A 12,449-nucleotide genomic window follows, 5' to 3' on the forward strand; every position below is an offset into this window, starting at 1 on the left:
TTTTGGTCAATGACATGAGACAAAGTATATGTGAACTGCTGTATGAAAAGTGAATTTACTCTGTAAATCTTCACCCAAATCCTAATAAAAAAAATAAAAAATGAAAGATTTGACTTACATTGGAAAAGCCAGTTTTGACAAAATATTTCATTTATAATATTTTTGTTGTTATTGTTGTAGTTGAGAGTATACACAGCAGAATATATACCAATTGAACAGTTTCTACATTTACAATTCAGTGCATGAATTTACATTCTTAGAGTTGTACAACCATTTTCACCTTCCTTTTCTGAGTTCCTCCCACATTAATATAAACTCACTGTCCCCTAAGTTTCCTATCTAATCTTTCAAGTTGCTATTGTCAATTTCATCCCACATAGATAGATCTTAAAGGAAGACAGTGATCAAGGAAGCTATCCTGTACTGTTGTTGGTGGTGTTATGTGCCATTGAGTTGACTCCAACTCATAGCGACCCCTCCTTTGGTTTCCATGGTGGTATCACTATGGAAATAGATTGCCCAACCTTCCTTCCAAGGAGTGGCTGGTGGGCTTGAACCGCCAACCTTCTGGTTAGTAGTCAAATGCCTTAGGCACTATGCCACCAGTTAAACTAAACTATTGTTTGGTTTTAAGAATACTTCAAGGGTTATTTTTGGTGTAAGATATAAAGATGATCTCAGAGCAATAGTTTTGGGAGTTTATCTAACCTCCATGACTCCATAAATTCTGGATTCCATGAGAATTTGAAATTCTGTTCTGCATTTACCCTGCTTTTGATCAGGATTCTTCTATAGAATCTTTGATCAAAATATTCACTCATGGTAGGCAGGCACCATCCATTTCTTCTGGTCTCATGGCAGATATATTTAAAACAACAACAACAACAATGCAACTGCCGAGGCTGCTTAAGTACAACCCAACATCTCTTGGGATTTGGTTTAGAGTCTTGGTTTCATGAGACAGCTCAGTTAATTGGCCTAGTAATATATATGTAATGTATATAGTACGTCTATTCTATCTCTTAAGGAGCTCTGGTGGTGTGGTGGTTTAAACATTCAGCTGCTAACCAAAAGGTCAGAGGTTCAAACCCACCAGCTGCTCTGCAGGAGAAAGCTAAGGCAGTCTACTTCCATAAAGATTTACAGCCTTGGAAAGCCTATGGGGCATTCCTATTCTATCTTATAGGGTCACTTTGAGTCAGAATCAACTTGATGACAGTGGGCTTTTGGTTTGTATTCTACCTCCTGGTTCACTGGTTAGTTCTTGGTGTCTTAAAAGTCTGCTAATAGCTATCCAAAGCACGTCTATTGGTCTCTGTGCACCTAGAGCAACAGAGGAAGGAGAGTCAGGAATAGGAGTAGGATATGGAATGTGCGGCTAATTGCCTACATGGACAGCTGCCTCCTTTGTCTTGACCAAGTATTTTTAATGGCAGTCACTTCTATGTTTCATTTTATTTTCTCTTTTAATTTTCATATTTCCTTGATTGAAAGCATGCACTCCAATTATTTGGATGATGGCTCAGTGACCCACAAAGTAGTACCTTACAAGCAGGGCCAATGTTTGAATTTGCAACAATTTTGATGATAGCATTTGCTGCCTCCTGGCCAGAAAACAGTCTGTGTTCTCACTGGACTTGTGCTTTCAGAATGAGCAGGGAACTGTAGAGCCAACCTGGTAGTGCCGAGGCACCTTCTCTAGGTTCTGAACCTCTGCCATAGCATCTAAGCAGATATATATAAGCCTGTCTGCAGGCTTCTCTATGTGTGGAATTAGACACCTGTAACCTTTGGGCACTGGGGCTCCCACCGCTGCTCTGTTCTGAGGGTGGTTCCCAGAGTCCTGTCCTCAGCCATCCCCGAAGGGCACAGCAAGGCCTTTGTCCCTCAAACCTAATTAAGAATTTGTGGGAGGGGCTCCAGTATCCTTATGAATTTAAGTGAATCCGAGTCAGTTTAAGATGAAACAAAGAAGCTCAAATTGCCTTCCCAGAGCAATAAAGGGATAGCTTCACTGAATTATTTCAACCAGAGAAGATTAAATGAGTGTAAACAGGACTTGTGGTTGTTGGTGTTTGAGATGATTGCTTCTCAGATGTTTTTTGTCATGGAAACATATACATTATGAATGAGGTCTGGCTGTGGAGGGCTGAGTGTCCCTGTGCCTTTCTTTCAGGGACAATGTACAGTGGATGAAGCCCCGGACTTTGTTCCCAATGCTCATCAATTTGGCCTGGCACAGAATAGCCATTTTGTGTTTCCTTTCGATCAGTCTGCTGTTAGAAAGAGGTGGGTATTGTTTTATCGTGGCAATGAGGCATCTATTTGCTACATGAATCTGGGAAGTGTTTTCAGTAACAGAATCTTTTCCAAAAGAAGCTTCTTGTGATCTTCTTTAGTACAGAGTGCTCAACTTACAATCAAATGGCAGCAATGAGAAGGCAAAGAAATAGGTTAATGTGAGGTTCTTGTTCTTGTCTTCACCCTTATTGATGATGGCTGGCACATAGGAGTCTACCTAAATCAGTCTTTCTTCCAGAATCCCAAGCCTCCCAGATCTATCATTATTTGGACTTCCACCCTCTTTTTCTTTTAAACATTCACTGACCTGATTTAATTGTCTACCCAAACTCTTCTACTGTGCCCCCAGATTCCTATGCCACACCTGTACCTCTGAATGGTCCCTCGGCCCTGATGCCTATTTGTCCCCAACATCCATCATCATGAAGCCATATCATACCCTACAAATTACAAGGCCTGGCTAGATAAGGTTCCCAGCTTCACATTTCTCCTCTCTCCTCCTTCACATCTCCAGCTTCTCTAAGGTCCATGCCTTCAGCCTCTACCTCCTTGTCACTTTTATCTATGAATCACCACCCCGGTCACCTGTCTTCAAACTTTGCTTGGCTCAGTGCCTTTTTTCCTATGCCTCCTGCCATCATTTTCCATGAGCTCAGAAGGCACCCAACACCTGATATTCAGATTTCAACCCATCAAAAGTCTTTTCCACTTTCTCCTTAGCACCTCTTTCTATAGCCATACTCTTAACTCTCCATAAGTGTCCACCCATCTCCAAAATTCTGTTTTAAGCATCCAATTGCTTAGCCTTTTCCTTCTCATCCTTTTAGCTCTCTTCTCTACTGACCTCTAAGTGGTTAACCCTTTCCATCAGCTGTCTTCTGTTGCTCGCATTCTAATGAATCTCCTGCCCAGAAAGATTCCATGCCGTTATTATGTGTTCCTTCGCAAACTCCCTTAACCCTCTCATCTTCTTCAGTTGTAACTCATAAATCTACTTTCTCTATGGCAGAACCCAAACTAGTGAACAAAGTTGGAGAATGCATATCTCATTCCTGATGGTTTGAACTTTGAATGTATGACCACACATATCAGATGGGCCCTTAAACTACCAGAACCAAAACACCACACTCACTGCCATTGTGTGGATTCCAACTTATAGCAATCCCCATTGGGTTTCCAGGGCTATAAATCTTTACAGAAGATTTCCTCATCTTTCTTCCACAGAGCATCTGGTGGGTTTGAACCATGAACCTTTTGGTTAGCAGCCAAATGCCTTAACCACTATATCACCAGAGCACCTTCTCTAAACTACACAGGAGTCAATTAGATTTCTTTAGTATGTTCATTTTTTTAATTCCCATAATGACTTATTCATAGCTCCTTTTCATATTTCTAAACTCCTATACATCCTCACAGCCTCTGTTTGTACCTCAGCTGATGACCTTACCTCAACATAACTAATTTAATCCTCATAATTATCCTATAAGGAAGTTGTTATTATTATCTTCATTTTACAATTAAGGAAATTGAGGCACAGGGAAGGTAAGCAATTTGCTCAAAATCACACAGTCAGTGAGAAGTAGAGTAAGAATTCAAACGCTGGCAGTGTGCCTCTAGGGTCCATGGCTCTAATCTTTATGCTATACTGCCTATCAGTCTCTGACTTTTCAAACAGAAACTCTCCACTGTGCTCCCCCATACACACACATACACAGTATCCAGACTCTGTTTCACAGTAACACTTTTTGAAGGAGTTATTGTTAGCACCTGTCTGCCCCTTCCTTACCTGTCATCCTCAACTCTGCCCATCCTGTCAGCCGCCCCCTCACTCCACAGGTTGCTCTCCTTGGCGTTATCTAAGACCTACATGTGGCCACACTCATGGTGCCTTCTCTATTGGATGCTCAGCAGCATTACTTATACTAGGCCACTCAAGTCCTCTCCTGGTTTTCTTGGTATTTCTCTGCCTGCCCTTCTCAGTCTTCTTGGCTGTCTTCTCTTCCAGCAGAGAGAGTCCCAAAGCCTCTTCCACGTATTCTTCTGTAGTCTCATAACTTTAAGTACCAACTAGATGCCCCAATGCCCACCTGCAGCCCTGACATACACTGGAATGTATAACCAACTGGCCATTCAACAGCCCCATGTAAATGTAAATAAGCACCTCAACTCTGATATACCAAAAGAGAATTCATGATCTTCCTCAAAGCTGCTCTCCTGGTCTTTGCCATTTCATAGACATCATTGCATTCACCTGGTTGCCCATGGCCTGAATCTAGAGGTTATTTTTTATTGTTTTCTTTCCTACTCCATCAGTAAATCCTATTGTTTTTTCCTCTAGAACATTTCAGAGCTAGTTTAACTCCTCCTCGTTTCCACTAACACTGCCCTATAGTCTAAGCCACCATCTTGGATCTGCTGGACTATTTTAACAGCTGCCTGTCTGGTCCCTCCATCTCCGCTCACCACTCTTGCCTGCTCCAATTTAGTCTTCACACATAAGACAGAAGAATCTCTTAAAGATGTAAATTAAACCACACCCACACCCAACCCCTTCTTAAAACTCTCCTGTGACTTCCCACTGCACTTAAAATCCCTCTCACCTACTGTGGTCCAACCACATCTCCTTTTCTCTGTTCTTTTGTGTATTTGTAACATTGTACTTCCTTCTAAGGGAATACCTCTCAGATTCAACCTTCTTTCCACATTTGTGGAAATGGTCACTGTTGCAGAAGCTTGGCTGTGAACCATTATTAAGCTCTTCCTCCAATATATTCTGTATTGCTCTAAAAGAAAATGGAGGCTCCGTGTGGCTGCTGAGCTTTGTGTGGCTTGCTCCTTCTTGTCATTCAAATTTGAACCGAAGCATCATCTTCTCAAAAATGCCTGCTCTAACTACTCTGTATAGCCACCAGTTCTCCTCTGCTTAATCCAATCTTCACTCTTTCCCCAGCACTCTGAACTCTCCAGTATATTCCTGATATTAGTTTCAGGAGAGATAGGATCTTCTTCTTTTGTTCACTGCTTTATCCTCAGCTCCTAGAAGAGTTCCTGGCATATGTCAGTACATAGTGACCATGTCGAATGAATGGACAGATGAATGAATGAATGAATCTCTCTCCTCCCACTTCCTTTTTTATATATAAATGTTGAAATACTGAGTTCTCCCTTTGAGGTTATGTTAAAAATTAAGAGTAAAAGCTGATTTCTTCCTGAATGCTGAGCTCTTATTTTCTTTCAGGCTTTCAGTTCAGCTCAGGTTGCGAACATTTGCCTCCAATGGTCTGATTTACTACATGGCTCATCAGAACCAGGTTGATTATGCCACACTACAGCTCCATGGGGGCCACCTCCATTTCATGTTTGACCTTGGCAAAGGCAGGACAAAGGTGTCGCACCCCACACTGCTCAATGACGGCCAGTGGCACACGGTATGTTTTTCAGAGGTTTGTGATCAGATGCTCTGAGTTTTATTCGACCTCTCACTTTGTTCACTCCATTTCACTGAGCTGGAATGAACCCTTGGGATGTCTAGCCTGCTCTGGTCTGATATCTTCCCCACAGAGTATAAGCTCCATGAAGGCAGGAGCTTTTTTCTGTTTCCTAAAGTACCCTTGGGGCTTTGACAGTATTTACTGCCCTCAGTAAAAATATTCATTCAGAAGGAATGAAAGGTACCAAAAACGCCCTCTATTTGACAAGATATAAATAAAATCCACCGTGGTACAGACAGACCAGAACTGAGCTCATGGAATTTGCTTTCTGATAAACAGGACTCTGGAAGATGTTCTGTTCTGAAGCATGCTTTATCAGAGCCTGTGTCTTCACTTCTGCCAGGGTCAGGCTCTTCTCAATACCAATTGAGTGAAACCCTGTCCCATCCTTTAAAATTTAGTTCAGGTTCTTACAACTGTATTTACCAGGTGTTGCAAAGAAACATCTGTTAATGCTTCATCGGGTTCCTTAAAAATCATGGATGTTATAATTTTGTTTTAGGTCACAACAGAGTACATTAAAAGAAAGGGATTCATGACTGTTGACAGTGTAGAATCCCCAGTGGTGACCACAGTGGGAGATGGTACTACATTGGATGTGGAAGGAAAGTTCTACCTGGGAGGCCTTCCTGCTGAGTACAAGGCCAAAAATATTGGAAATGTAAGCATCTTTTCTGTATGAGGGCCCATTTTACCTTTAGTATGATTATGTTTATTTTTTGCAGAGAAGTAGTTCTTCACATATTTATGGTTAAATTGCCTTGCTTGCACCAGGGCTTGGCTACAATAGGCATGTCTTTTCAAACCATGTCCCTAGATTGTGTTCTGTGGCTTCCCCTTAATGCCTGCCCAGGCTTTCCTGCCTATTAGTTAATGGACTTTTCCATTTCTTCAGCTGCCCAGTCGCAGTACAAATGAGGAAAGGCCATCACATTTATATTTATAGATTAGTAAACTCAGCATTCTTGATTTTCCATAATATTTAATTGAAATAATAGAGAACACTTTTACTGCATTATCAGCAAAAAGACTCAAATGGTAGCTCTGAACTAGACATTCATGTGAAGTATTGTAGCAACTTAATTTGATGAACAGAAGATAATATTTTAATTTAATTTGATGAACGAGTCAACTGTGATGAAGTATAGGGGAAAACAATGTGTCCTTGCCCTGGTAGTATAATCACCCCCATCTACTCTAACATGGCATTTGTTTCAGATTACCCACAGCATCCCTGCCTGCATTGGGGAGGTGACCATTAACAGCAAACCACTGGAAAAGGATAGCCTAATGTCTACCTTTGCAGTAAACAAGTGCTATGCTGTGGCCCAGGAAGGAACTTTCTTTGAAGGAAGTGGATATGCTGCTTTTGGTAAGTATTATCAACAGTCTCAAAAGAAACCTTTGGAATCAGCCTGTGCTCTTAAGAGGATATGCGTCCGAGAATTATATGATAAGACAAGATCTGACTCGGCAAGGCTGTAGGAATACCACATCCAGTTAAGTGTCCCAGTTTATTCTAATTTCTTGGCATTTAATGTAAAAGCCTCCTCACCTCTTGTGCACTCCAGATGGCCTGACAGCCCTTCCTCTCATCAGCAGTAGTGTGACTCCTGGCAGAGGGCAGACACATGATGCTGGCTTCATCTGTCCTGTCCCCAAATCTATGTAAGGCACACTCTCACTGTCCAAGTCCTAATGGCCTTTGAAATAAAAATTAGCCACATGAAATATATAGACCAGCAAGTTGAACACAAGGCAGATTTCATGAAGACATTAACTCCATTTAGATTGTTGAAAAAAATCAGTTTCTAAGAGATAGAATTTAAATCTCTGAAATATCTTAGAATATAAATTCCTCAGGACTTAGAACTGGCCTATGTAATGTATCTGACTATTGCTTTCCCATTTTATATACTTGATTTGCAAGTTAGCTTCCTGTTTGTACAAAGAACCATGCTCTTCTCTGCCGTTGTTCTGCTTTCTACCACAGGAGCAATATTTCTCTGGCTCCATTGCCCTGTGGCTTCTAGGAAGGCTCTGGCAGAGGTTGGGAGGTGGAAGAAAGGGAAAAGCTAGTACACATCTCTTCTTTACTCTTTACTTCCTCTGGTGGCCTAGGAAGCCACTCCCTGGCTAGAGCTCTGGCCTTTGCTGAGCAACCCCTCCCTCATGGATTCCAAGCTCCGCTATCACTACCTTCTCCCACTTTCCTTCAGCCCTGGGGATAAGAAGCACCACCTGCTATTGCTAATATCCCCTATTTGACTTCTCAGTCACCTGAATGAAAATTCTCTCATTTAAACTCCTACTTCTAAAAATCCTAATGTGGACTCTGACTGATACATTCAGTAAATGGAGATATCCAGTGTGTAGACACTGGCAAAATAAAATGAACCTCCAGATACATGATGAGGGATTATATGATCAAATCCTATTTATATTTTGGGTCTTTTCGTTTTCTGTGCTTTTTTTTTTTTTTTTTCCTCCATCAGTATATAGGGAAGACTGTTGAAATATGAAAGTATCTATAGAGCAAGGGAACATTGGTACCCATCCAAAATGCAAGCCTGTGCAGGGTGCCAAGTGCCTATCAGGCAATGGTTGAAAGGACATGCTTGTTCTTGGTCTAGTCTAGCTTTTCCCAGTGGGTTGCATGTGATGGCCATTCTATAAAAACATCATTCATCTTACAGATACAGAGGTTAGAAGTGACTTTCTTTTGGTGATGACCTGGATCCAGAGGAAAAGCTAGAACCAAGTCTGCTGAACCTCAGTCAGAAGCAGAAATGCACAGCCCACAGCTTCCCTGCGAGCTGAATGATCCTGGGTGAGGCAAGGTTCATCTGTTACTCTGTGTTGTCCTTGTGTATTTCAGTGAAAGAGGGCTACAAAGTCCGGTCAGATGTAAACATCAGCCTCGAGTTCCGTACCTCCTCAATGAATGGTGTCCTCCTGGGGATCAGCAGCGCCAGAGTGGATGCCATTGGATTAGAGATTGTCAGTGGCAAGGTAAGTATTTAATCTTGATGGGGTCCCTGCACCTCAGTGTCACAGACAGAGCAGTTGAGAAACAGTAAAAATACCTAGATCTAATTATCTACTTTAATGGAGTGGACAAAAAGGTCAATAGATATTTTAAAACAGATCATCCTAAAAGGCTGTTTAAAACAAATTTCATAAGTTTGAAATTGAATTTACAGCAAAGTTGCACCTACAGTACAAAGATATTTTTTTTTTCTGAACCATCAATGAGTAGGTTGTCCACTGATGCCCATCCTCCCTATATATATATATGTATATATATATGTATATATATATATATACACATATATATATATACATATATATATATATATTTTAAAAAAAACTCACTGAGTTGATTTAGACTCATAACGACCCCTCCTTGAGTTTCCGAGGTGGTATCTCTACAAAAGTAGATTGCCTAATCTTCCTTCCAAGGAGTGGCTGGTGGGTTTGAACTGTCAGCCTTTTAGTTAGCAGTCAAGTGCTTTAGGCACTACGCCACCAGAGCTCTCCCTCAATATATATTTAACTTTTTATTTGGGAATAATTATAGATTCATAAGAAGTTGCAATTAAATATACAGGGAGGTCCCATGCATGCTTCACCCTGCCTCCCCCAGTGTTAGCTAGCATCTTGCTCAAATCAATGCCCCATTTTCAGGACAATAGGAGCTGATAGGTTCACTGAAAGTGTCAATTAATGCCAGCTAATAGCATCTGTGAAGCACATGTACTGATCCCCTTATGATGCCCTACCACAGCAAGCGGTACCACAAAAAAATCTAAGCCTTGCAAAAGAATGAGTGTAGGGTGGGTGGAGAGTTGTAAATATACAGTTTATGGTTCTTTCCCTTTATGTGAAGCTGCTCAGTATTATTTGAAGGAATACTGTAAAAAATTAAAGATGTATATTATAAACTCTTGGGCAACCATTAAAAAAAAATTTTTAAAAATAAGTAACCAGCCAATAATAGTGATAAAATGTAAAATATTTCAGAAATTACATTTTGTTGGCAGTCATTACACTTCCCATAAAGTTTTAGAGATGTCATAAAAATTTGTAAGTGGATACAAAGATTTTCAAAATTCTTTTATGGTATACAAAAACTAGACCAAACTCACTGCCATCGAGTTGATTCCAACTCATAGCAACCCCAATTGGGTTTCCAAGTCAGTAAATCTTTACAGAAGTAGACTGCCTCATCTTTCATCTGCAGAGGAGCTGGTGGGTTTGAGCCACTGACTGTTTGGTTAGCAGACAAATGCCTTAACCACTAGAGCTCCTTTGGTTATGGTATAGGTGAGAAAAAAATGGGCTATAAACCACAGTGTAGAGAGGCGATAATATGATGTAAAGGCAGTTTGGTTTAGATGTGAATATGAGAAGAGGGCAAGAGGTTGGATATAAGAGTTTAGATCCTGTCCCCCCTATTCTAGGATATCCTAGGCATCAAACATACTGTGAGGATGTTTCTTAGAGTGGCCCAGGCTTGTTCCCATGGAGGTGGCCATTTGCCCTTTTGAACATTTTAAGAGTAGTATAGGATCCTTCAAGAGAAAACTTTTTAGAATGATTGTTTTTGTTTGTTTTGTAATAGTTAGCCCTCCTTTTTAGCAGAATACTACAATTTCATCCATTCCAAGAGTATAATACAAATGGACTATGTTTCTTAAAGGAGCTCTGGTGGCATAGTGCCTAAGGCACTTGACTGCTAACCAGAAGGCTGGCATTTCAAACCCACCAGCCACACCTCGGAACGAAGGTTGGGCAATCAACTTCCATAGTGATACTGCCTCAGAAACCAAAGGAGGGGTCGCTATGAGTTGGATCTGACTCGATGGCAGTGAGTTTGGTTTTTTGGTTTATGTTTCTTAAATAAGGAAAAAAATCACGAAGCTATTTATTTGTGTCTGTTGTGTGTTTAGGTTTTGTTTCATGTGAACAATGGTGCTGGTAGGATAACAGCCACATATGAGCCCAAAGCTACCAGTACTCTCTGTGATGGGAAATGGCATACACTTCAAGCTAACAAAAGCAAACACCAAGTGGTTCTGATTGTTGATGGAAATGCAGTTCGTGCTGAAAGTCCACATGCCCAGTCCACCTCGGCAGACACCAACAATCCCATTTATGTTGGTGGCTATCCTGGTACGTATGCTACCTGCTCTGCCCTTTCACTGCCAATGAGCAGAGTCTTAGTTCAGGAAGGTAAAGAAGGATTGAAGAAGACACATAGCTTGAGAGACAAATCCTTTTCCTTTAGAAAGGCTAGTTCAAGTATCTAGTTCTTAGAAAAAATAAAATGATCTACACACATAAGTTGAACCTTATATAAGACTGTGAGAACATTGGATCTGATTTAAAGTAAGCTGGTGGCTTTACTGAGGAGGATAGGTCATCATTTTCAAGAACAAATGTGGGTCTTATCATCTCACACTGATTTTGGATTAGAATCATATATTTCAGCTGTTCCAAGTAATTGTTACAAATGAAAATAATATAAACATTTATTTTATGATTTTTAACATAACTATGCTTTATAATTAAAAGTTTCCTGTGAATTCCACTATTGAATGAAGCCACGAATGTGGAAAGAAATTCTTCTAATTTTGATGCAGAAACCTTGACATTATTTTTGTCTCTATTGTGCAATCTATGCCGTTTCAACAAAATTAAGCAAGATTTACCCTCTCTTCCTTCTTTCCCAAATAGCTGATGTAAAGCAGAACTGCCTGACCAGCCACACCTCATTCCAAGGCTGTTTGAGGAAACTCACTCTGTCAAAGGGCCCACAAGTACAATCCTATGACTTCAGCAAATCTTTCCACCTTCAAGGGGTTTTCCCTCATTCCTGTCCTGGGGCCGAGCCCTGAATTCAGAGAAAATCTTTGGTTGGGAATCATTGGGTATATTTTGAGGAGAGTTACTTTTGTGAATTAAAATCTCTGCCTTTCAGATTTCATTTCCAACTCAGGTTCCATGTTCCCCGAGAAAAATATTGTGCTTATGTTAAAATAAAACAATGTGTACAACAAATACCTCTATTAAATAGTTCAAGACATACATTTAATTAATTGGCTTTCTCTTTTAAGTTTTTTTTTAATTATTAAACTATGTAAACATTGAATGTTCTATTGATTACCTGACAGTATTTCATATTTTGCATTTTGAGCTTTTAAAAATAAAATACCATTACAGACTATAACAGATTAGAACAGAGTATGAATACTTTCATTTCCTTATCAAAACTGTAAGCTCTAGTTTCTACAAAAGAAAAGTAAAACCATTGGTTCAATTCCAGCATAGGGCACAAGCAATTTGCACCATGAATTTTTAGATAAGTCATATGAAGCAAAAGGAACAAAAGAAGAAGATGGAACCTCCTTCTGATATATCCCTTTTCTGTCAGGACCTGGCTTAACAGCATTTTGCTAAACAAAAAAGTTTAAAATGCTATTGTAATTAGTTAGCTCTTCCTTTATTGTCAGTTTTGTCCCCCTCCTTTTCCTTTGGAATGAGACAGCTTTCCTTTGTTAGCTTCTTTTTCTGGGAGGATGTGTGCAGTTTGAAAAGACAGAAAATTTAAAACCCACACTGGTATGTTCCTTTAATGGACTAAGCAGTTTTGAA

At 40.2% G+C, this 12,449-nt stretch overlaps 1 protein-coding gene across 1 annotated transcript in view; it reads left to right on the plus strand.

The window, feature by feature from the left end:
- The window catches only part of LAMA1 (laminin subunit alpha 1), a 227,631-nt gene extending 215,939 nt beyond the window's left edge, over positions 1 to 11,692 (plus strand). The window contains exons 57-63 of the mRNA XM_007949015.1: positions 2,177 to 2,289; positions 5,540 to 5,729; positions 6,295 to 6,453; positions 7,011 to 7,164; positions 8,671 to 8,804; positions 10,745 to 10,967; positions 11,532 to 11,692. Of these exons, the coding sequence (XP_007947206.1) occupies positions 2,177 to 2,289; positions 5,540 to 5,729; positions 6,295 to 6,453; positions 7,011 to 7,164; positions 8,671 to 8,804; positions 10,745 to 10,967; positions 11,532 to 11,692 (1,134 nt within the window). The remainder of the gene's footprint in view (positions 1 to 2,176; positions 2,290 to 5,539; positions 5,730 to 6,294; positions 6,454 to 7,010; positions 7,165 to 8,670; positions 8,805 to 10,744; positions 10,968 to 11,531) is intronic.
- The last annotated feature ends 757 nt before the right edge of the window (positions 11,693 to 12,449 follow it).

The sequence above is a fragment of the Orycteropus afer genome, unplaced genomic scaffold (genome assembly GCF_000298275.1).
Source record: "Orycteropus afer afer isolate SDZICR_OR568_19922 unplaced genomic scaffold, OryAfe1.0 scaffold00234, whole genome shotgun sequence".
Lineage (NCBI taxonomy): Eukaryota > Metazoa > Chordata > Mammalia > Tubulidentata > Orycteropodidae > Orycteropus > Orycteropus afer.